The sequence below is a fragment of the Chrysemys picta genome, chromosome 21 (genome assembly GCF_011386835.1).
Source record: "Chrysemys picta bellii isolate R12L10 chromosome 21, ASM1138683v2, whole genome shotgun sequence".
Lineage (NCBI taxonomy): Eukaryota > Metazoa > Chordata > Testudines > Emydidae > Chrysemys > Chrysemys picta.
In genome coordinates this window covers 23,007,696-23,033,804 of record NC_088811.1, presented here as the reverse complement: position 1 = coordinate 23,033,804, position 26,109 = coordinate 23,007,696, and the positions used below count along the sequence as shown (strand labels likewise).

The 26,109-nt window shown below is 42.7% G+C and overlaps 1 protein-coding gene across 46 annotated transcripts in view; it reads right to left on the bottom strand.

Moving 5' to 3' along the window:
• Nucleotides 1–26,109, bottom strand: part of EIF4G3 (eukaryotic translation initiation factor 4 gamma 3) — a 408,790-nt gene that overhangs the window by 2,321 nt on the left and 380,360 nt on the right. For all 46 annotated transcript variants that reach the window (XM_065574796.1, XM_065574797.1, XM_065574810.1 and 43 more), the window contains 8 exons: nt 24,943–25,058; nt 23,376–23,548; nt 20,622–20,747; nt 19,454–19,535; nt 17,488–17,586; nt 14,968–15,114; nt 4,043–4,124; nt 1,551–1,697 (listed from right to left, as the gene is read on the bottom strand). In XM_065574796.1, the coding sequence (XP_065430868.1) occupies nt 1,551–1,697; nt 4,043–4,124; nt 14,968–15,114; nt 17,488–17,586; nt 19,454–19,535; nt 20,622–20,747; nt 23,376–23,548; nt 24,943–25,058 (972 nt within the window). The remainder of the gene's footprint in view (nt 1–1,550; nt 1,698–4,042; nt 4,125–14,967; nt 15,115–17,487; nt 17,587–19,453; nt 19,536–20,621; nt 20,748–23,375; nt 23,549–24,942; nt 25,059–26,109) is intronic.

The following is a 26,109-nucleotide window of genomic DNA, read 5'->3' as shown; positions in this document are numbered from 1 at the left end:
AATGTGTGCCTCCTCCTTCCATTAATCTCCACAGTGAGAAGTGGAAAAGCAAGTAGTGGGAACTGCTGTTAATAGTGGTTGTGCCCTGATTATGCAGGCTATGAAGGTTAAATACACAGTTGCTAAAGTAAAGTTTCCTCTGATGCTACAGAACATGCTGTCATATGCTAAACAGAGGGCTGGAAAGGCAGCAGCGTGTGCGTGTATACCAGCAAATGGCCATGGAACAGAACCTACAGTGGCCATTCTGAGCTACCTAGTTTCACTAGTTTAGAAATTATGATAGCATCTATGTTACAGATATGGAGATTTCTTGAAGTATCCTAGAAAAACCTTACTGAATTAAGTTTAAGAATCTTTGGAGTCCATTGCATTAAATGGAAAGGTTATTTATGATTGTGGGCCAGGTTTGTATGTAATCTCTCCAGGGAGGAAATGTGATGTGAACCCTGGGAAGTATTATGAACTTCAAATGACTGTACTGAACAACGTGCCAGACAAGAATTGACTTTGGGGACAAACAGGGTCAAGTGATTTGCTTGGGGGAATCTCTAGGGGGAGATGAATGTAAATTCCCCACCCCGTTTATGCAAAAAGCCAGCCTTTAGAAGTTATACCTTGAGGAGACCATTGTCTGCTGATTACCTGTTCCCAGAGTCTCAAGATCAAAGGCCCAAGCTGTATAAAGGAAAGACTGACCTATTCATGAGTGTTTTAGTTCTAAGCTAAGGCTGTCTATTATGAACATGTAATCAAAGAAAAAAACCCATGCTGGGTTTGAAGAACTGACTTCCACCAGAGTCCTGGTTGGAGCTGAGATGTATTGGAGTCTGGTAGGCTTATTATCATGCATGTAGGTTTTTTTATGGTTTTTAATAAGTTTTCTCTGTAATGCTTTAGTCTTAAGAATAAATGTACTTGCTTAGAAAGGGCTGTGTGGTAACTTGGGACTGCTGGCAATTACAACTGTTCACAGCCTTCGGGGAGAAAGCAAAGTGCAGACGTTGGCCTGTTTAGGCAGCCTGGCTTGCTGGGGATATCACAGTATAGAGAGGGAATTGTACAGCCTGCAAAAACTCCTGTCAGGAGGGAGAGAAACCCGGGTCTCTAACCAAGAGACGTGACGGCTGAAGACCCAAGAGCAGATGCCCTCAAGGGCTTATGGTGTGGTGTGCAGGTGCAGTTGCCCTGAAATGTGAGTAAGTAGAGCAATTGCTACTAAATGCAGCAGAGGATTTGAAATTTTTCTTTTTCTTCTTTCCACATTATGGGCATTTCCTTCTTGGCTGCTTATGGTGGCAGCCAATAGAGGAGCTCACCTTCAGCCAGGAGGGTGGGGAAGAGTATTGGTCTACAGCCATGCACTGTATAATTGGATGCTATAATAGTAGTTTGCCTTCAGCCTCCTCGCCTAACCAGTCTGTTCCCCCTTCAGGAAGAGCACAATCTACCAGACTCTATCTGAGACCCAAATCTAATTCTCCACCTGGATCTTTTCCTTCAATGCCATATAGTGATTTTTCAAATCCCAAACACAAAAAACCACTTACTAGGAGGCTGATCAAGTTTTACTATTGATGCTTGTAGTGCATAAAGTGCTTGTAGTTCCTTCTCTGTATCTGAGTCTAGGTACTTGAGTAAGATCGGCACTCTCTGCTTGATAACAGCAGTGTCCACACGGAAACTAGACGAATCCGCTGGAGAGAAAAGAAGAATCAGGGTTACTTTTGGTGGGTCTGAGGCCAGGGGCAGGTTTTTCATCATATTTATTTATTTAAATAGAAACGACAAACTCAGGTTAGTCAGAAATGGGAAGAGAACTGAACCAAAAGGGAACCAAAAGAATATGGGCTATTTCTACGATAGGAACATATCTATTTCTCAGTGCTTCTCACTCCCCAAGTACAATGAACACTTTCAGAGACTCTGGACCACATTTTCAGCCAGGCGTCTCTACCCAGCCTTCATGTATGCACATGCAAAATTGTGATCCATCTGTCAGAGATGATAGTCTCCCAACTGCTGTGATAGGGGCAGGCAATTTCTGAAGGCGCATGATGTGTAGCAGCAACTAATGTTGCAAGGTATAATTGTTCGGGGTTCTACCAACCCATCAAAAGTGCTTAGAAGAGGCAGTCTAAGAGGTTGCAGATTGGGGTGCTGACTGCTTCCACTTTTGAACCCTGGGCTTCTTATGCTGCAGCTCATAACAGCACTGAGATGGTGGGTACCGAGGAGGTCATGACCTGTGCTGTGGCTGAAAGCTATATCTTCTCTTCTGTCCTGCAGTGTAGATTCCCAGGGAGCATAATGTAGCCTGGGAATCCCTCAAGGGGTGAAGAAAAGAGTCTGTCTTCTCCGCAAAGAGTGGGCCCTTCACATGGGAGATCTTGTCTGCAGCTCTTTGGATAACCAGAAAGATGTAGCCAAGAAGCCCGCCTCATTACCACCGCCACAGACATGGAGCGGGCCGCTGTATAGGCTGTGTCCAGTGCTGTCTGTAGTGCCATTCTGGATATTAACTGACCTTTGACAATAGCCTAAAACTGTTCCTTTTGTGTCTTCGGTAAATGGTCCAGAAAAACATTGAGTTTTCTATAATAAAATCATATTTGGCCATGGCAGCTCAAGGCAGACCATAAGGAAGGGAGAGCACTGAACAGATGTTGCTACCTAAAATCTCCCATTAAAGGCACAGGGGTGCAGACACACCTACAGTGGAGTGCTCCTAGGGACACTACTCGAAGAACATATAATCTGCTTCTCAATGCTTCCCACTCCCCAAATATAGTGAACACTTTCAAAAACTCTGGACCACATTTTCAGTGAGGCCTCTATCCAGCCTTCATGTATGCACATGCACTTGAATACTTGAACATCTACACACAAAGAGAGGCTGAACATTTTCTTTTTTCCCAGAGATTTGAAATAATTACAAGGACATTTTTCTTTCAAAAGACAAACCGGAATAGAACACTAAATCACAAATAAGAAAATCAAAGTATATCAAACCCTGCTAGAAGTCGACAAAAATGTACACCCCCATGGGAAGAGTTATCTGTAGAAAAATATTCAGCAACTTTTAGCCAGCATATAAACAAAAGAGCAAGATAGAGAAAATCTGAGCAAAAATAAATAAACCTAGATAGAGATGATAGAAAACAAAACCAGAACAAGACATTACTGATATTTACAGAGCAAGGATGTATCAGGAAACCCCTAAATATGAATGATAAAATCCTGCAGCATCTAGACTTTAACAGTAGGTGGCCTCAAGAAGATTATACTCTCAGAGAAAAAAGCTCTCCCTGGATTTTGGCCTCTCTGAAATCCATGCAACAGTGAGATGAAATTCAATCACACCCATCCCAAGAGCAAACACTTGAAAGAAAGAATGGTTTTTGAAAGGCTGAAACCTCTCAGACAGTTCAATCCAGACACCTGTAAAATAGTAGCTGCTTTGTTAGCACATTCTCATGATTCCTGTTATCTCAGAGGAAAATAACAGCAGTATTTAAGCCACATAAATTTACTTTTCTCTAGTATCAAACTTTGAAAGTGAAATACTGCACTCTCCATGTTCCATGGACAGTGGGGACCTCTGCAAAGATTTTAAGTCCAATTTTGTATTTAGAGCACCAGAAAAAAACAGAACCTGTTTCAGAATAGCATCTAGTGGATTTTCATCTACATTGGAAAATCAACAATCAGGCATAATTCAACAGAGGTGGAAGTCCCTGCTCAAGGGGGACCCAGGTGCTGCAGGTAAAGACTTGAGGGGCACTGGCAGACCTATGTTTGGGAAGGGGCAGGTGGCACATCTCTCCTGCACTATGACTGGCTCTTGACAGTGGTATCAGTACTTCACTTTCTCCAGCACTAAAACTGTACAATCTGGGAGAAAAAAATCTTGATGCACAATTTGTATCAAAGGTTAGCCAGCCTCAAACAGAAAAATAAGTGGTTAAAACCCAAGTAATCTGTAAATTCATTACTTTCATATTTGATTGTTTTGTACAGCCTTAGCTTGAAAGTTACTCACCTATAATGGCTGCTTTACAAACTGCTGTCATTAAAGCTCTAAGGAATGTAGGTGAACTCATTTGGCCTTCATCTAGATTAGCCTGAAATCAAGAGTAAATGGACCAGTTAAAAGCACTCTAATGTACAACAGAAACTGTTTCCAAAATCCACTGCTGAATTTGGCACGAAGTGCAAGTTCAGTGAAAGCTGCTGCAGTAGGAATCCAATCCATCCCTTGTGTAAAAATTCATCTTCCCCATTAAACTTCTTGAAAATAGCTCAGCTGTGTTAATGTTTGCCAATATATCTCCTGTAATTAACACTACAATCTATTGAACTACACACGTTCACTATTCATTTATCTAGAGAAATAATACTTGGCATTTATACAACATTTTACATTTCCAAAATGATAGACAATTTTTAATTAGTCACACTACACAATACCCCTGTAAAGTGAGCCTTATCCTCATCATACAGATTGGAAACTGACAAAGTGGTTAAATGACTTGCCCAAATCTACAAGAGAGCTGATGGCAAAGCCAGGATCAGAACCAGAACTGAGATGTTCCCAGACTTTCAGTCTTGTGATCTCTCCTCCGGACCATGCTGACTCTACAGCAGTAGAAAAATGACCTGTTTCTGACAAACTGTGTTAACAACAGAAAGCTGAAATGGTGCTGACCTACATTTAGTTGCAAGCATACATCGAGATAAGAACATAAGAACAGCCATACTGTGTCAGACCAATGGTTTATCCTGTCTCTGACAGTGGCCAATGCTAGATGAGGGAATGAACTGAACAAGGCAAATTTGAGTGATCCATCCTCTGTCATCCAGTCCCAGCTTCTGGCAGTTGAAGGTTTAGGGACACCCAGAGCATGGGGTTGCATTCCCTGATCATCTCAGTTAATAGCCATTGATGGACCAATCCTCCATGAACTTATCTAATTCTTTTTTGAACCCAGGTATACTTTTGGCCTTCATAATATCCCATGGCAATCAGTCCCACATGTTGACATTGCATTGTGAGAAGAACTTCCTTTTATTTGTTTTAAACCTGCTATTAATTTAATTGAATAAAAATCAGTTACTAAAAATCAGTAACAACTGTTGTTCTTCGAGATGTGTTGCTCATGTCCATTCAATGTAGGTGTGTGCTCGCCTCAAGCACCGTCGCCGGAAAGTTTTCCCCTCAGTGGTATCCGTTGGGTCAGTTCTGGTGCCCTCTGGAGTCATGCCCTCATAGTGCCAGATACAGGGCCCTGCCACCCCCTCTGTTTCTCCTTGCTGGCTATCTCCAACAGAGGGGTGGGGGTGAGAGTCAGGGCCATCCTTAGGCATATGCAGCTGCATAGGGCACCCGAAAATTTGGGGCACCACCACTATCATAGGCACCGACTTCTCATCGTGATGGGGGGTGCTTGACCTCCCCGCTCTGCTCCAGCCCTGCAGCTCCCACCCATGGAGTCCACGCCTATGACCGGGACAGCAGGTAAGAGCGGATCAGCTCCCGCACACCCAGTGCACGCTGCAGTCTCCTTACTAAGCAGAGGGCAGGGGCCATATTCACAGAGCCGAATGCACCGGCATAGGGGCACCAGTTGCACCGAGCATAGGGGCACCAGTTTAAGAATACTGCGTAGGACCCCATAAATCCTAAGGATGGCCCTGGTGAGAGTGGGAGTTTGGTATGGACATGAACACCACACCTCAAAGAACAACAGTTATGGAAGGTTAGCATTTTTTCTTCTTCGAGTGCTTGCTCATGTCCATTCCAATGCAGGTGACTCCCAAGCAGGTATAGGAGGAGGGTTCGGAGTTCATTGACAAACAGATTGTAGCACCGCTCTGCCAAATCCAGCATTGTCTCTGGCCTGCTGAGTGATGGCACAGTATGATGCAAAAGTGTGGACCAAAGAGCATGTTCCTGCTCTACAGATGTCCTGGATTGGGAGCTCTGCCAGGAATGCAGCTGAAGATGCTCGTGTCCTTGTGGAATGTGCTGTCAGGCACGGAGCAGGGATCTTCGCTAGGTCGTAGCATGTGCAGATACAAGAAGTGATCTATGATGAAATTATCTGGGCTGAGACTGGAAGACCTTTCATACTTTCATCCACCACCAAAAAGAGTTGTGTAGTTTTCTGAAACGATTTAGTCCTTCTATGTAGAAGGCAAGCACATGTCTGACATTTAGTGAGTGAAATCTCTGCTCCTGGCTATTGGCATGTGGTTTTGGATAGAAGACTAGAAGAATATGTCCAGGTTACTATGGAATTGTGAAACAACCGTCAGGAAGGCTGGGTCAGGGTGCAACTGGACCTCATCCTTGAAGAATACCATGTAAGGAGGTTCTGAAGTAAGAACCCTAATCTCCAAGACCTTTCTCTAGCCGTAGTAATGGCCACCAGAAAGGCTACCTTTCAGGACAAGTAGAGGAGAGAACATGTTGCCAATGGCTCAAATGGGGGACCCATGAGCCTCAACAATACCAGGTTGAGATCCCAGGGTGGGACTGGTTGTAGCACTTGGGGGTACAGTCTGTACAGGCCTTTGAGGAAATTACTTCAGATCAAGTTTGTAAAGATGGACCAGCCATTTACCCACGAGTGAAATGCCCCAAGTGCAGCCAGGTGGACTCTTATCAATGACACCAATAGCCCTGGCTGCTTCAGGTGAAGTAAGTAATCCAGAATGAATGGCACTGATGACTGCGTGGGTGAAACACCTTTCTGTGCTGACCAGACAGAGAACCTTTTCCTCTTTGCCAGGTACGTAACTTTAGTGGATGGTTTCCTGATCCCTAAAAGGACCTCTCGAACCAGTCCAGAACATGTTAGCTCCAAGGGGTTCAGCCATGGAGCTTCCAGGCTGTGAGATGAAGGGACTTGAGGTTTGGATGATATAGATGGCCGTGGTCCTGGAAGATCAGATCTGGAAATGGAGGCAAGCTGATTGGTGTTTCCACCAAGAGGTCCAGAAGGCTGGTAAACCACTGGTGACGTGGCCAGGCCGGGGCTGTCAGGATCAGGCTCGTTCCTTCCTTTCTGACTTTCAGCAGGACCTTGTGTATGAGCGGAATGGGAGAAAATAAAAGAGATGGTCCTTCCAAGGGAGAAGAAACATGTCTGTGAGTGAGCCTGGGCTGTGATTCAGGAAGGAGCAGGAACTGCAGACACTTCCTGTTGTGTCTCGTTGCAAACAAGTCTATCTGGGGATCTCCCCGCCTCTGCAGAATGTCCTTCACGATGTCTGGGTGAATGGACCACTCATAATTGGAGAAGGATCTGCTGAGACGATCCACTAACTTGTTCTGTGTGCAGAAGATTGGAGGCCTTGAGTGGACTGAATGGGTTATATAGAATTCCCACAGGCAAAGGGCTTCCTGGCATAGGTGAGAAGAGCACGCTCGACCCTGTTTGTTTATATAGAACATTGCTGTTGTGTTGTCTGGAAGTACCAACATTTGCCTTTCAGGTGGGGCTGGAACGTTTGGCAGGCAAGGCACATTGCTCTGAGTTCCCCCGTGTTGATGTGTAGCGAGAGCTCTACCTGGGACCAGAGGCCCTGGGTTCTGAGTAGCCCTCGCTGAGCCCTCCAACCCAGCGCAGATGCGTCAGTAACAAGAGACATTGACAGATGTGGTCTTGAGAATGGGACACCTACAAATAGTGTCCTTGGGTCCAACCACCAAAGGAGAGTGGTGATTAACAAAGGGGGAAGTGTGAGAACCATGTCCAAGCAATTTTCGCCCAGCTGGTACACTGACACTAGCCAAGTCTGGAGAGGTCTAGGTCATAATCTTGTATGCTGCACCACTTAAGTGCATGAGGCCATGTGCCCCAGGAGTTTTACGCAGTTTCTTGCCATGGTGGTGGTTTCTAAGGCTCTCTATGATCGTGCCTAGGGCCTGGAACCTGGTCTCTGGAAGGTTCTGGCCTGGACTAAGTTGAGGACCATCCCTATAAATTCTATTCTTTGACCTAGTGAGAGTGTCAATTTCTGCATGTTTATCAACAGACCTATCTTCTTGAAGGTTGACAGTTTAACCAAACATTTGCCTCCACCTTTGCTTCCTCAAGAAGGCTGCAATGACTGCCAGGCACTTCGTGAATACGTGAAGGGGTGTAGACAGGTCGAAAGGCAGCCCAGTAAACTGGTAGTGTACCCGATTCACAATGAATCAGAGGAAATCTTCTGTGACCTTGAAAGACTGAAATGTGAAAATAAGCGTTCTTTAAGTCGAGGGTGGCATACCAGTCCCCTGGATCCAGAGAAGGGATAATGGAGGCCAAGGAGACCTTGCAGAACTTCAGCTTCTTTATAAATCTATTGAGGTTTCACAGATCTAGGATGGGTCTGAGACTGCCGTTGGCCTTCGGGATTAGGAAATAGCAGGGTTCTACAACCCCCTGCCCCTTAGCTCTGGAGGAACCTCCTCTACATCTCCCACCTCCAAGAGCATCCACACTTCTTGGGCTAGAAGTTGCTTGTGAGAAGGGTCCCTGAAGAGGGACGGGGGATGGAGGGTGGGAAGGAGGGAAACAATTGAACTGAATGGTGTATTTCAGTCCAATCGTGTGTAGCACCCAGTGATCTAAGATAATGTGGGCCCTTGCCTGATACAAGTGGGATAACTGGTCCTCAAAAATTGGGGAAGATGGATCCAGACAGTGTCCTGGTATGCCATCTTCAAGTGTGACTTCAAAAGGCCTGCTTAGACCCCAATGATTGTTTGGTGGAGCCAGGCACATGGGCAGACGAGGACTGGGGGGGAGGCCTCTTCTTATAGCTTCTATCCCGCCTCTTACTGTAGTGCTGCCTAGACTAAGGTGGACAGAAATGTGGCAATGGTTGGGACTAAAAATGCTTCCTAGACGGAGCCAGTGTGTGTAGCCCTAGGGGTTTTAGGATGGCCCTAGAATCCTTCAGGCTATGTAATTTAATGTCTGTCTGCTCTGAAAAGAGCGACGAGCCCTCAAAGGGGAGGTCCTGCACCATTTGCTGCACTTCCAGGGAAGGCCTGAGGACTGCAGCCATGAGCTCTTTCTCATAACCACAGCCAAAACCATGGTTCATGCTATGGAGTCCACTGCGTCCAAAGCCACCTGAAGTGATGCTTTTGCCACCGCTCTTCTTTCTTCAATCTTCATGGCTCTGGATTCCTGTGGCAACAGCTGCCTGAACTTAGACACTAAACTCCAAGAATTAAAGTTATAGAGTAGACGTTCCTGCTAAAATGATCTAACTTTTTGGCATCCTTGGTCTCTGAAGTTGGTCCTTGCTACGTGTGCTCCGGTTCGTTCACCGCTGTAACCACTAGTGAACCCGGAGGAGGCTGGGTATATAAGGGCTGGTCCCCACTTAGTCCGGACTTCGGACTAAGGTACGCAAATTCAGCTACGTTAATAACGTAGCTGAATTCGAAGTACCTTAGTCCGGACTTACCGGGGTCCAGACGCGGCCGGAAGTCTCCCCCCGTCGACGCTGCGTACTCCTCTCGGAGAGCTGGAGTACCGGCGCCGATTGTGGGCACTTCCGGGATCGATCCGGGATCGATTTATCGCGTCTTAACCAGACGCGATAAATCGATCACAGAACATCGATTGCGTGCCTTCGGACCAGCCGGTAAGTGAAGACTAGGCCTAAGACTTTGAATCCCTTGGATGGGACAAAGTACTTCTTCGCTGTAGGTTGCAGAGATACTAGTGTCTGCCACATAGCTTTTATAGGGTCCAAAATGGCATCGTTAAGGGGCAAAGACACTTGGATGACCGGATGGTGCCAGGATATCCACCAGAGCATGGGAGGACTCTGAAATATCCTCTGCCTGAATCACCAGGTTCTGAGTTACTCTCCTGAGAAGCTTCTGGCAGGGGCGGCTCTATGTTTTTTGCCGCCCCAAGCACGGCAGGCAGGCAGCTTTCGGCGGCGCGCCTGTGGGCGGTCCGCTGGTCACGCGGATTCAGCAGCATGCCTGTAGGAGGTCCGCTGGTGCTGCACCATTGGCATCCCCGCCACCGAATTGCCGCCGAAGCTGCACGGAGGTCCTTGGGGTTGGGCAGTGTCTCCAGTCCATCTTCTGCTTCTTTTTTGGCACTGGTGATGGAGAGCAGTGCCGAGAATCCCATGGCGGAGTAGACTTTCTCTGCACCAGATGTGACTGATTGTGTGGAGAGTCCCAGAACTGAAGAAGAGTCCTTTCTTGGTGCCAGAGAGGCCAAACTACACTGCCTTTTCATCAGAGAAGCCAGAGCATTTCTCACCAAGGTAGAAGTGCTCAGAGCTGAGTCGGTGTAGCTTGGCTTTGAGGGGGGATGGAGTGCTGCCTCCATGAGGAAGAATTTCAGTCTCTTATCCCTGTCCTTCTGAGTGCAGGGCCTGAACCCTTTACAAATTCTACAGTGCTCTTGCATGTGGGACTCCCCCAAACACTTAAGGCAGCTAGAATAGGGATCACTGCTAGGCATTGGCTTGTGGCATGGTGCACACTGCTTAAACCCCGGGGACCGAGGCATGCCCTGGTGCAGAGAGGTGTTAACCCCACTAAGCAGGGTTCTCTAACCGAAATACTAAAAACTGGAACCGAAACTTAACCACTAGTGAATAACTATATACAAGAAGTCGAAAAAGTCCACTGAGAGGAGTACTTGCGAAGAACACAAGGAACCAGCAACCATCACAGGTGGTAAAAAGGAACTGAGGGGACAGTGGGTCAGCAGGCCCTATATACTGGTGCTATGAAGGCACGACTTCAAGGGGTCCCAGAGCCAACCCGACAGATACCACTGAGGGGAAAACTTTCCAGCGGCAGTGCTTGGGGCGAGCACATACCTACGCTGGAATGGACATGAGGAAGCACCCAAAGAAGAACCCCTAGTTCTTGTGTTATGTGAAGAGGTAAATATCACTTCCCCATTCACTTTCTCCACACCATTCATGATTTTATACATCTCTATCATATCCCCTAGTCCTCTCTTTTCTAAGCTAAACCATCCCAAAACTTTTAATTTCTCCTCATATGGAAGCTGTTTCATACCCCTGATCATTTTTGTTGCCCTTCTCTGCACCTTTTCCAATTCTAATATATCTTTTTTGAGATGGGGTGACCAGAACTGCACATAGTATTCAAGGTGTGGGCATACATTTATATAATGGCATTATGATATTTTCTGCTTTATTATCTATCCCTTTCCCAATGGTTCCTAACATTCTATTAGTTTTTTTAACTGTCTCTACACAATGAGCAGATGTTTTCAGAGAACTACCTATGATGACTCCAAGATCTCTTTCTTGAGTGGTAATAGCTAATTTAGACCCCATCACTTTGTATATGTAATTGGGATTATTTTTTCCAGTGTGCATTACTTTGAATTTCATTTGCCATTTTGTCACCCAGTTTAGTGAGATCCCTTTGCAACACTTCGCAGTCAGCCTTAGGCATAACTTGAGTAATTTTATGACATCTAAATATTTTTCCACCTCACTGTTTACTCCTTTTTCGAGATCATTTACGAATATGTTGAAAAGCACAGGTCCAAGTACAGCTCTTTGGGGGACCCTGCTATTTACCTCTTTCCATTGTGAAAACTGACCATTTATTCCTATCCTTTGTTTTCTTTCTTTTAACCAGTTACTGATCTATGAGTGGACCTTCCCTGTTATCCCATGGCTGCTCACTTTGTCGAAGGCTTTCTGAAAGTCCAATTACACATTATTGACTGGATCATCCTTGTCTACATGCTCAAAGAATTCTAGTAGACTGGTGAGGCATGATTTCCCTTTACAAAAGCTGTGTTAAGTTTCAGAGGGGTAGCCGTGTTAGTTTGGATCTGTAAAAAGCAACAGAGAGTCCTGTGGCACCTTTAAGACTAACAGATGTATTGGAGCATAAGCTTTCGTGGGTGAATGCCCACTTTGTCGGATGCATGTGTTGACTCTTCCCCACTTGCGATGGACCGGATAGTGACAGGATATCCACCAGAGCATGGGAGGACTCTGAAATATCTCCTGCCTGAGTCGCCAGGTTCTGAGTTACTCTCCTGAGAAGCTTCTGGCAGGGGCGGCTCTATGTTTTTTGCCGCCCCAAGCACAGCAGGCAGGCGGCTTTCGGCAGTGCGCCTGCGGGCGGTCCACTGGTCACACGGATTCGGCGGCATGCCTGCGGGAGGTCCGCTGGTGCTGCACCATCGGCGTCCCCACCACCGAATTGCCGCCGAAGCTGCGGGACCGGCGGACCTCCCGCAGGCATGGTGCCGAAAGCCGCCTGCCTGCCGCCCTCACAGCGACCGGCAGGCCGCCCCCTGCGGCTTGCCGCCCCAGGTACGCGCTTGCTGCGCTGGAGCCGCTCCTGGCTTCTGGTGTGCTCTGTAGTCATCCTGAAAGGGGGCTATAGATCACAGTTGCCAACTTTCATGTGGTAAATAAGCAGCCTGACTTTCACAATAAATCAAAAATCAAGTTAATCCCATTTCAAAACAAGGCCAAAACAAGCCAATCCCTGGAACCTAACCCCCCTCATTTACATTAATTCTTATGGCGAAATTGGATTTGCTTAATATTGTTTCACTTAAAGCCGCATTTTTCAGGAACATAACTACAATGTTAAGTGAGGAGTTACTGTATATTCCTACTGGTACACTTTTATTATACAAACATGGTATTTCTAGCCATAAAGATTCTATGGGACAGTTTGATTCATTTAAGATTTTTACTATATTTGACTGTCTGCGTTCTTTCACATATAGTGCCACTCCCCCACCAGCATGACTTACTCTGTCATTTCTCTATATTTTGTACCCTGCTATCACTGTGTTTCATTCATTATCATCATTCCACCAAGTTTCCATGATGCCTATTATGCCAATAGGACAAATCCAGTTTAACATCATTTCAAACACAGAGGTTAAAATCTGGTTTAAAGGATGTGCCCAGAGTTAGAGAAGAGTCAGTGGGTGGGTGCAGGCTTTTATACCCTTGGTTCTAAAATACTGGAACAGAGCGGGGCACACATATGCATTGCCAGTGGGTAACTGTTTGCAAAGAATTCCACTGTTGCATGGGAGGCCACACAATCTCATAATGGGGCACAGATAATGTCAGGAAGAAAACCAACCAATTTCACCCCATACTTGGAAAAGAAACTGCTAAAGCATATCTGGTTTAAAATGTTATTGCTAAATGAAAACATATTTTCACAAAATTATACATTTGAATAGGTCATTATCAGATAATGTGTTAATCTTCAAAATAAGGATGCAGACAAAAAAATAAGATAACTTTACAGAAGTTAACATTTTCTTCCTGCAAATTATATTCTTTATCTCTAGGCAAATGCTTATTTTACAACCATATCTATATCTTGCTCCCCTGTGCCTAGAATGGAGATAAAATTGAAATGGCCATTTTCTACTGTAACTGTACTGACTCTTACTGTTCCAAAGCGTATATTGGGGAAGTGCTTAAGATGTCAGGCCATAGGGTGGATGCTTTATGGAAATTTAACAATCTTTGTGAACTGAAGGATGCAGAGTGGTCAACTGTACAAATACTATGTGCCTTGTCCAGAGATGAACTGGTTATGAACATTTCTGCTTAGCGTAGTAGGAAGAGAGCCTGAGACATAAGCCCTTGAATCAGAGGCCTGGTATGAGGAAGGACCCTCTGACAGAATCTGGCAAGAACAGGGCTGATATAGCAAAAATACACCTTCCTGAGAAGTGCTAGTCACAGAGTACTCACGCAAACACATCTCGATATCAAGTGGTACCAGAACATTCCGATATCGAGGATGGTACAAAAACATTCCCCAAGTATAACAGGAACACACTGACCCCTCCTAAAAGATAAGGTCAGGATGACAGTACGTAACAGAGATGTTTTGATCAAACCAACATATACAAGGTGATGGATGATAACTAACCATGTTAGGGGGCAGTAACTATGTCAGAGGGACAGTACTAACTTGTTTGTATCGGGGTATAAAGATATATCTCAGAGGGAGTATTTTTGTTTGGCCTAGGGAGGAACAGAAAGTCCCACCATTTACTGAGCTGATCCATTGTTACGGGTATATGTGTATTAGTGGTCTGGTAGAGTCTGCGGGATACTAATACCGTGCTTCGTCGACAATAAACCTGGCTGGGTGCCTTCGTTCCTTAACAGATTTTGTGGTCATTGGGTAGTTTGCTTGAGGTCTGCAGTGCCAGCTGTTTGCACAGGGCTGGGGCATCACACAGAGGGAACATACACATGCAGCCAAACATCTATTAACATCTAACTACACTGGTGACCCCGACCACTAATCTGGTAAGTAAGCAAGCTGTCCTCTGTATAAATTGCAACCTAACATGACAGTTAGCCAGAAGCTAGGAAACTCCCTTAACCCCTCCCTGCTAAGCCCCAGAAAGTTTAATAAGGTATGCACGTGCTGGGCTGCTAGCAAATCTCTCTTAATCTCTCTTGGCTCAGGTTTCCCTACTTTCCTAAGTTGATCTAACCCTCCCTTTCCCTGCCTCTCCTCACTTCTGCCCTTTCTCTCTTTTTTAAAAAGTTAGAAGTTATAGTTTTTACAAAAACCTCCAAAAATAAAGCAATTAAAAACCAAACAAAACAACAAACAAACAGAAAACAAGGTAAAAACTTTACTTTAAATAAATCCAGTAAATTAATTATTTTAACCTTCATTATGTTACCCCTTAACATCTATCAACATCTAACCACAACTGGAAGCCATGCAGAAACAGAGGAATTATTCTGTGACAGTGACTAGATCTAGTGATTAGCACTTGGCTAAATTATTCCCGAAGAGCCAATATCAGACTGTGGTGGGCAGTGCAGGGTAGCAAAACAAGGAGGTGGAAAAAGATAGAGGTGATCCTGTTGGCTGGGATAATGTTTATAAAGATGGTTAATGCACAGGTATAGTGAAAACAGTCTTTATACCTCTACCCAATCAAAGATTTGTTCATCATTCGCCTTGTCCTCAATAATGAGTTTTTCTAGCTGTTTGTTCAGTTCGTCAGCAGAGAGTTCTTCCTCTGAAAGTGCTTCTGAGGAACTGGAACAGTCAGACACTGTGAAGTCCAACTTCTGCAACATTAGAAGTTATGAGAAACGATTAAATATGCTTTTCTACACTGAATCATACTAAGGCAAAAGAACAAGCAACACTTTATTCTGTTTTATCATTATAATGACGTATGTCCTACCTTTCATTTAAAAGAATCAGAGCAATTTACAAACAACACACTGATGTACAATCTATACTGAGGGATCACTTCATCCAGCAAGGAAATGCAGCCACCTTTGAGGAAAAAAGTGGCACAGTGCAACACTCCACTCCACTTTAACCCATGAAATGAAGACATATACATTGTCTAATTGAAACTACAGGGAGTCAGAATGCAAATACCAGATTTGGAATTTGGTCATGAAGGAGGGCTGTCAAGCGATTAAACAAATTAATTCCAATTAATCGCACTGTTAAACAATAATAGAATATAATTTATTTAAATATTTTGGATGTTTTCTACATTTTAAAATAGATTGATTTCAATTACCACAGAGTATACAAAATTTACAGAGCTCACTTTATATTTATTTTTTATTACAAATATTTGCCCTGTAAAAAACAAAAGAAATAGTATTTTTCAATTCACCTGATACAAGTACTGTAGTGCAATCTCTTTATCATGAAAGGTGAACTTACAAATGTAGAATTATGTACAAAAAATAACTGCATTCAAAAATAAAACAATGTAAAACTTCAGAGCCTACAAATCCACCCAATTCTACTTCTTGTTCAGCCAATTGCTCAGACAAACAAGTTTGTTTACATTTGCAGGAGATAATGTTGTGCACTTCTTGTTTACAATGTCACCTGAAAGTGAAAACAGGAGTTCGCATGGCACCATTGTAGCCGGTGTCGCAAGATATTTAGGTGCCAGATACGGTAAAGATTCATATGACCCTTCATGCTTCGAACACCATTCCAGAGGACATGCATCCATGTGATGGGTTCTGCTTGATAACGATTCAAAACAGTGCAGACTGACGCATGTTCATTTTCATTATCTGAGTCAGATGCCACTAGCAGAAGGTTGATTTTCTTTTTTGGTGGTTCGGGTTCTGTAGTTTCCCCATCGGAGTATTGCTTTTTTAAGACTTCTGAAAGCATGTATCACACCTTGTCCCTCTCCGATTTTGGAAAGCACTTCAGATTTTTAAACCTTGTGTCAAGTGCTGTAGTTATTTTTAGAAATCTCACATTGGTATCTTCTTTGTGTTTTGTCAAATCTTAAAACGAACAACGCTAGGTCATCATCTGAGACTGCTATAACATGAAGTATATGGCAGTATGTGGGTAAAACAAAGCAGGAGACATACAATTCTCCCCGCGAGGAGTTCAGTCACAAATTTAATTAATGCATAATTTTTTTAACGAGCATCGTCAGCATAGAAGCATGTTCTCTGGAATGGTATCCAAAGCATGAAGGGGGCATATGAATGTTTAGCATATCCAGCAGTAAATATCTTGGAATGCTGGCTACAAAAGTGCCATGTGACCACCTGTTCTCACTGTCAGGTGACACTGTAAATAAGAAGCAGCATTATCGCCCGTAAATGTAAACAAACTTGTTTATCTTAGCAATTGGCTGAACAAGTAGTAGTACTGAGTGGATTGTAGGCTCTAAAGTTTTACATTGTTTTTGAATGCAGTTTTGTAACAACAAAAATCTACATTTGTAAGTTGCACTTTCATGACAGAGATTGCACTACGGTATTTGTATGAATTGAATTGAAAAGTACTATTTTTTATCATTTTATAGTGCAAATATTTGTAATAAAAATAATAATATAAAGTGAGCACAGTACACTTCGTATTCTGTGTTGTAATTAAAATCAATATATTTCAAAATGTAGAAAAACATCCACAAATATTTAATAAATTTCAATTGGTATTCTATTGTTTAACAGTGTGATTAAAACGGCGATTAATTTTTTAAATCGCGATCAATTTTTTTTAGTTAATCGCATGAGTTAACTGCGATTAATTGACAGCCCTATCAGGAAGCTAAGGCTAAAACACTATTTTTGCAAAATGTGACACAGAATCTATAATGATCACTAGTTCTCAGATCTTGGTTTTACATTGCATTTCCAGTAGCACAGTACTCCCTAAAATCATGCTGGGCCACTGTTTTGGTACTGACTCAAGGGAAGAGTGCCACTATTTAATCACCCACATCACTTTCAAGAGTTCCTTTGGTGTCTTCCACCAAATGTACTGCCTAAACATAATCTGAATAACTGGAGTACCTCATTTTGACAATATTTAGGGATGGAACTGAAATGAACAACTAGGACTCAAAGTAAAAATAAAATACAAACCAATGGGCTAAATTTATCTTACAAGTACACCTCACAGGGCTCTTCTCTAGCAGAAACTTGCTTTCAACTCACGTGCTCTATGAGAAAGGTATGTACATCCTCCCCTTCAGGTAAGTAGTCCTTCCAACTGAGGCCAGCCTCCCTCCATAAGGCTCCTACTTTCTTATGGCTCTAAAACACAAAGCAGTTTGTTCATTTTTTAAATCTGAAGAGAAAAGCACAGGAGCTTAAACAGGCTGGAATCGTGCTGCTGCATAAAGAAAAATAAATAATCATTTAGCCATCAAAAATATGCCTGGCTATGATGTGAAAACTTCCAGAAAGCCTGTGCTGGAGAAATTATATATAGTATCCTACCTTTTACAGGTAAATGTTGTATCTTGTAAGATGCTCAGATGCCACAATGTTGTGTAATAAATATGGCTGGCTTGATGTGATATATGGAGTTTGCAACAACATGACCAAAGATCATCTACAATAAAGTGACCATATGTAAAAGTGTGGTCCAGTGGACATGATACAGAACTGGGACTCAAATGACCTGGGTTCTACTCCTAGCTCTGCCACTGACTTGCTGTGCCCTAGTAAGAAATTACTTATTTTTCCATCCCTCTAAATGAATAAAGTTAGAGCATGTCTACTTTAGAAAAATCATGTTTACATTGATATCTTCTGTATGGAGATCAATCCTCAAGGTCATGTGTGTGACATCAAGGTCACAGTTTAAATCCTACAATTCATTGTAAATCTATGGAAAATTACCTTTATAACCATATGTGGTACAACCTTCTGCATCTGACAGTACAGTAGACTTCATGCCTGACCTTTTAGAATTCCCCAAAATGTTGATATATATAATAAACAATACTGAAGATAGTGATAGTAATAAGCTCTTCTTTAGTGCCTTCCACCCAAGAATCTCAACATTCTTTGCAAATATTAATGAATTAAGCCTCACAACACATGTTTGGTAAGGTATTATTATCCTAATTTTACAAATGGGTTATTGGGTGTCTAAAGTTAGACTTCAAGATACATGTGCCCTGATTTTCAGAGGCAGATTATAGAAGTCAGTGGAAGCTGCTTGTGCTCAGTATTTCTGTGACTCACGCCTCAGATTTAGGTGACTAAATATGGTGTTGGATGCCTGACTTTAGGCAGAGCTAGAAATAGAACCCAGATCTTCTGACTTTAGGCTGTGCTTTAATCACAAGATCATGGCTCCTCTCCCTGCTCTTCTCCCACATGATATAGAGAAAATGGCAAGCCACAGTCCAAACAAGCAACAAATTACTAATTTAAAAAAATAAAATATAAGCTTCTAGCTACATGAACGAGCTGTTGCATGGAAAAGCTTCTGGAACAACTGACCTCATTTGAATGCATACTTTAAAAAGGAGGTGCTGAATTTTACAGGGGTTAACGTACAAGACTACACAAAGTGAATTATTTAGCCTGACCTTACAAATACAATTTTAAAAATATGATACACTTATAGGGAAACTATCAAGGTGTCTGTACAGACTGTGAAAATGTGTATGAGAGCTTTAGAAGTTACATGGTAAACAGGTATCTCTATCCCTAGACTAGAGACAGGTCAATCTCAAGAGTTTGCAAGTTTAGTTTAGATAAACATCCAGAAGTCTGAATGGCCATCTGAAGCTTATCCAAATTCCCAGAACCTCTCAGGTCTGCAAGAACAGGCTCTTTTGCGAGATTGCCAGTACTTCTTGTTTCTGATCAGCCCAGAAATACCTTGAGAATGGCTCTCTTGCAATATTTCAGCACTCCAGCTTCTGGAAGAAGCCAGGTACAGCGATACCTACAAAAGGGAAATGTGATAAGAAAATGGTAACCCAACTTTTTGGAATCTTATGAGGCTTGGTTTGAATTTGGGGGAGGAAAGGCAGGTTTCTTATGTTATTCACACAGGTTCACCTATACCTAAATGTTGGGAATATGAGCACATTGTCTTTATGCATGATCATTTACTTTCTGCACCCAACAAAATTTATAAGTCATATCACAGCATACTTACCATTTGTTTGCATAGAAGGTGCAATATTTCAGAAAGCAAGACCCCAGCTCTTCCCACAGGAAGTAAAGGTTTGCTAAATTCTCTGGAATGGAACAAAAATAAATACTTTTATTATAATATTTTATTGTCCCAGACAAGTTATACTGTTGTGAAAAGCACCTCTTGATTCGGGGCAAGTGAGAGGTGGGGATCAAGCTGATGCAGAAAACTGCACAGCTTTAAATTTTGCTCTGTATATGGGATCTCATCTTGCTCCCATTGAAGTTAATGTTAAAGCTCTGATCAACTTCACTGATGCAGAATTGGGCCCATATTAGACTAAAACTAAAAAAAACTGCACAGGAACAATTAAAACACCTCTATACCTTATTTTTACATAGGGCCAAATCTATTTATTTTGATGGGATGAGGATTTGGTCTGTACTTGTAGATTGTAAGGCCTAGATTTTAAACATATGCAGGTCCTTGATTTCAATGGGAGTTAGGTGCCCAAGTACCTTTAAAAACCTGTCCCTAAGCTCTTTGGAGCAGGGAACTGTTGCTTTCTAGATATTAGTATAGTGCTACAATAACAGGGCCTAAGCTTGGTTGGCCTATCTGTGCTGCTGCAATATAAATGTGATTGAAGGTGATAATGATAAAAATATAGTAATGGTCTGATTTTGGAAAATGGATTTCCATTTTTGCGGGTGTAGCTTTGTGCTCCTGGTTAATAGTAATCAGACAGATGTCTAAGGGGTAATTAATTCTAGGCACAATTATCACAAGTGAAAAACTGTATCTTCAGAAAATGAAGGCAGAGTTCACATCCCCTTAAAAGATCAGGGCCTTAATATTTCCCTAAGTCACTCTGGTCCTACAACTTTAGGTTGTTTTTAAATCAGCTAGAAAAAAACTGGGACTGAAGAGGATTGGTAGATAACATTTAAAAACAAAAAGAAAAAAGAAAAAGACTGCACAACAGCAAGCTCCTGCACCATCAGAGCTTCCACATTAATGCAAATTTGATTTCTGGAACACCTCTCACAAGGTCTCACATTGACTCTCACATCTGAGTCTCATATTATTCCTGTCTAGTCAACCAACAGAAGTCATGCTGCTTAGATGTCATAGCATAATCAGGCTAGTTTAGGCATGACGGTCACTGAACAGAAATAGCATTGCTTACATTATAAGTTCTCTCATAGAGATTCCGCCTTCTTTTAACATGGGGGTCACCAATTCAGCTAGATACAACCAAATATGTGGTATATCAATGGCCATATCATCTGCCAGCTCCAAGGTGTCTGAAAACCTTTGAAAGAAAGGAGAAAATCCAAATATTAAATCCAATTCCAATCTCAGTGATTTTTTTTTCTGCCAAGTAAATCCACCCTGCATTATATACTTTTGATATTAAAAAAGCCCAATGGTATGCCATCCAATCCTCTCCAGCTTATTGTGTAGCATAATTACTTCTTGGAAATGCTGAAGCACTGGAAGTATGTGCAAAAGGAAACTCCCTCCATGTATCTGGAGTGCCATGGAAGGTGGTAGTCAAAACATACAGGAAAACAATTTTTAAAATTCCCATTACCCAATAATGAGCCACTCATTAACAGTCCTGACATCTGTAAGGATAAAAAGCATTTTCTTTTTTAAATACAAAACCTCTAAAAAACAGAATTTTACATGTGGGAGGACATAGAAAATATGGTATAAGATTTTCAACGGAACAATGTTTGATTAAGTCTGGTGTGATCAATTAAGTGTCTAAAACATAACACAAGAAAATAGTCAATAAACCAGAATGTGGCCTTCCAAAAGCACAATGACAAATTATCAATGAACCAGCTTCATGTTTCATCAGTGGTACCAGGCACTCACTTTTTACCTGGTGGATTATAAATGCTTCTCTATCAGAAAGTATCAGAGGGGTAGCCGTGTTAGTCTGAATCTGTAAAAAGCAACAGAGGGTCCTGTGGCACCTTTGAGACTAACAGAAGTATTGGGAGCATAAGCTTTCGTGGGTAAGAACAACCCTCTGTTGCTCTCTATCAGAAAATTCACACTGATTCATTGGTTCCCAGGAACCTTCAATAGTCTTCTGGTATCCATTTAAAATGGATTCTGATGAATTCTCTTTTTCTTGTTCACTGGTTTCAGGGATGGTTTTTGAGGAGCTGCTGTGTCATATGCCTGTTTCTTTATTAAGGCTTCTGGTACTGGTTCATCATGGGTTTGCCAGTAATTTGGCTGTTTATTTCCTGTCACGCAGGGAGCTTCTCACTAGAGTTGAGCTTAGTTTAGATTTTGTGCTATGATCTTTTCTCAGACCATGGCCCTGAATCTCATGGTAACATGTCTTGGGTGAACAGTATAGCAAGTCCTTAGCAATTTTGCTGTATATCCACTGAATGTCATGGCTCTCCACCCTCATTCAGTTATCTCTAGTGCATTCATTTGGTTTCTCGCCCTCCCGTCCCCCACAGGAATACCACACATCCTAATACTTCACCAACAGTCCACTTTTTTGGGCACCGTAACTCATTATCAATATCAAGTGAAGTGTGATAAATTGTAGTTTACAGTGTTGTGGTAGCTGTGTTGGTCCCAGGATATTAGAGAGACAGGGTGGGTGAGGTAATACTTTTACTGGACTAACATCTGTTGGTGAAAGAGACAAGCTTTCAAGATACACAGCTCTTCTTCTGGTCTGAAGACCAGACTCAGTGTGAATAATCCTGAATCTGTAAGTCACTGCATGGGCGCGCGCACACACACACACACACACACACACACACACTCTCTCTCTCTCTCTCTCTCTTTAAACCCTTGTGTAAGTATTTCTTATCCTAGCTTACATGGAACAACAGATTTTAACTAAGTATCATAAAGCCTATTATGTTAGCTTTGTGTTTTGGTGACAGTATGTGTTTCCAAAGTGAATGTTCATCTTGTCCAGCAGCAAGCCATTTACTTGGAAGGTGTACTTACCAAACATTATACTTGGAGACCAAATATTTCTACTCTATGATCTATCTGGCCTCCACTAGTCATAGAAGCAAAAGGGCCTTCCAAGTCTATTAATAAACCCAGGTTATGTAATCCTTCTGCTTCAGTTTTTAGATTTTTTCCATGTCAAAACTCACTGTCAGTGATGGATTTGCTGACACTGTCATCACTAACCAGTCAATAGCAGTGTGATGTCATAGAATCATAGAATATCAGGGTTGGAAGGGACCTCAGGAGGTCATCTAGTCCAACCCCCTGCTCAAAGCAGGACCAATTCCCAACTAAATCATCCCAGCCAGGGATATGACAACCTTTCAAATAAAAGCACCATGAAGTGGCTACAGACACTCTTATTGGGATATGTGGTTCGTTTTACTTTTGTGCAACAGATTCAAATCTAGGCTAGGTCAGTGTGGTCTGGATGCAGTTACCATATGACAATCTAACACCTGTCCAATGACCAATGAGGTGGTCTATCTTCAGTTCCTAGAGGACAGGTGTGCACATAACCAGCAGCATAACTGCATTTGGCACCATACTACCCTTATCTCCAGAGTTGGTCCCCATAAATCAGAGCTGAGTCACTGACAGCGGGTACTGCATGAGTGAAGCCTGTCTTGTCATTGCTAGAACGATCCCCATTCTGGGGATAGATGGAGGACTTTAGTTTAAAGAGCTGCCAATATGGCACCTTTCGCAAACATTAATTTCACTCAAACATTGATTTAACACACCCCTTACCCCAGTTATACGAGCCTCCTCAATGGGCAAACATAAATCCTCTTTCAGAAAGGATACTTGTAGGATACTGTTGCTCTCACAGGAAGCTGGGAAGGGGGTATTCCCCAACACAAGGAGTATGTTTTTGAAATTAACACAAAAAGAAATTAGAGATCTAATTAAAGTGTTCATATGGCAGAATACCAACCCCTTGAAGAAGTCCTGTTTGCTTAGCTTTTCTGACTGCACCAACTGATATAGTAACTGGCCCATGTGATCCCTGGTGATCTGACTCCTCTCGAGAGTAGACTCCACTCCGACTCGCACAAAAATGGGCAGCAGACTCTGTGCATGCAATTCCTCCATACATTGCATTGCTTCCTGTTCAAACAACACAGAGGATCATTTATCTGAATTCTGGGAAAAATCAAGACATGCAAGGCAGGAGAATGTTCTTTACTAAAACATAGTCCACGACACTTAGTACTTTTGGCTGAAGTCAATAGATTATTTTGATACATTTCTGTCATTCAGGGAAACTGAAAGGTGAGGGTACATAATTAACATTGCTTCAAGACATCCCTGAGGCAGAGAACTCAATATGGGTAAAAAAAAAATAAAAGGAATTAGATATTTATACAGATCAGAGTGACCACAGTTACAGTGGAGGGAATCGATCTAAGTATGTCGACTTCAGCTACGTTATTCACGTAGCTGAAGTTGCGTAACTTAGATCGACTTACCATGGTGTCTTTACCGCGGTGAGTCGGCTGCTGCCGCTCCCCCATCGACTGTGCCTGCACCTTTCGCCGAGCTGGAGTACAGGAGTCGACGGGAGAGCGCTTGGGGAGTCGATTTATCGCATCTAGACTAGACGCGATAAATCAATCCTCGCTGGATCCATTCTGCCTGCCGATCCGGCGGGTAGTGTAGACATACCCTCAGAGTAAATATTCCCTGGTGACAATACTAAATTAAATTTTATTAACTCTTGAAATCAGACTTTAATAAGCCAAATATTTGTCCTGGGAGCTAGCTTTTGGACAAGTAGAGTCCTGTACAATAGGATTTACCTCTGCCTGTTTTTTTTGGCTACAAAATTTTAGAAGAATTTTGGAACCGTGTTTAATGACTATTTGCAGGGTGTCAATTCAGAAACCCCTCATTCTAGTCACTTGAAACTTTGCAGAAAAATTCTACCTGTGCTACAGATCTAGCCTATCAATTTTGAGGACAATATACTAGTTGTGGATTTTACAGGAGAGGCCAAAATCCAGCTTACAATGGAAACTCAGTTGCAACCTTAACTATGGAGTGATGACAGTTGCTCAATAATTCTCAACATTTACTAAAACTACTCTGGAGTACTTTGTTCAATATGTATTATTTCATCTGCCTTGAGATCAGAACAACGGGTTCCTTATAAGTGAATTAAACCTTTGTCTAGTTTCCCTAGCTTTCTATATCCAGCACTGACATACTATTATAATAGTGCTGCTCAGTGGTCATGACAGACGTATCTAAAACTTTCTGCTTACAATACCCAAAGGAGACTATTTTTCCTCTGTCGTTAGCAATGGAAGAACCAGAACAGTCAGAGAACTGTGCTAAAGTTGTGCACCGATTCCTTCTATCCAAATTCCAATAGGTCCCATGTTTATGTTAAAGAACTAAGAACAGGGTGTTTAAAAAGACACTGTTCCTGGAAAGGAAAAAATGCTAAAGATCCCACTGTTCCATGGCTTTCTGGAAGGTGAGGTTTTCATTCTGTTTACCTTATAATCATTTATGTGCAAGAACTCATCAATGATGGATTTGCACTTTCTCTCCATTTCCTCTTCTGACAGTGAAGATTTGTCTTGTACTGGAGCTGTGGGAGTTTCTGGCTTGGCTGGTAATAAGGTAAAGAAAACAGACACTGGATAAAGAGGTCATCTTCAGTTCCAAAAAAAAGTATTTAAAAAAAAGTATTTAAAAAATCCCTCAAGTCTCCTCTCTCAGCCAACAGAACAATTAATAGGCACTCTCTACTGTGATGACTGCAAGAAGGCTGATTTGGAAGCATGACTCTGTGGGGGTAAAATAAACAGTTTAGATTCTGTTTTCTGACAGTTTCTCATGAGTCAGTCTGATCATCAGGCATAAATCATTTCTTATTTAGCTTGTCTTTCAACTTGTGATCCCCCCACGTCTGCAAATCACCTTTCTCAGCATACTTGGCAGTGTCATAGCATTTTACACCTTCAAAGCACTTTATAAAAATTAAATAATTAATTTTTGAGCTGTGGCAGCAGTTCTCACTGAATACTGCAATTTTACAGCACGTTGCTTGTGAACGTCAGAAACCAAAGACAATCTCCTGTGACAGGGTCGGGCCAGATGGCTATAGGAGAGTGATAGAAGGCAGATATATTAGCTCCAAGTTAAGCAGGTCCCTTTTCCCTGGGTAAGGTAATAGGGGCAGTTCCAGAACAATCAGGAACTTGCTGGAACCAATTAAGGCAGACAGGCTGATTAGGACACCTGGAGCCAATTAAGAAGCTGCTAGAATCAATTAAGACAGGAAGGCTAATCAGGGCACCTGGTTTAAAAAGGACCTCACTTCAGTCAGTGAGGGGCACATGTGAGGAGCTGGGAGCAAGAGGTGCAAGAAGATGAGAGTGAGTAGGACTGCAAAGTACAAGCGTTACCAGACATCAGGCGGAAGGTCCTGTGGAGGCCATGGGGAAATAGCCCAGGGAGATGTAGCTGTCACGCAGTTGTTACAAGAGACACTATAGACAGTTGCAATCCACAGGGCCCTGGGCTGGAACCCAGAGTAGAGGGCGGGCCCGGGTTCCCCCCATCCGCCTCAACTCCCTGTTTACGACAAGAGGAGGTGACCTGGCCTGTGGGTCCCACCAGAAGGGAAGGTCCCTGGCCTATCCCCCGACCCACTAGGT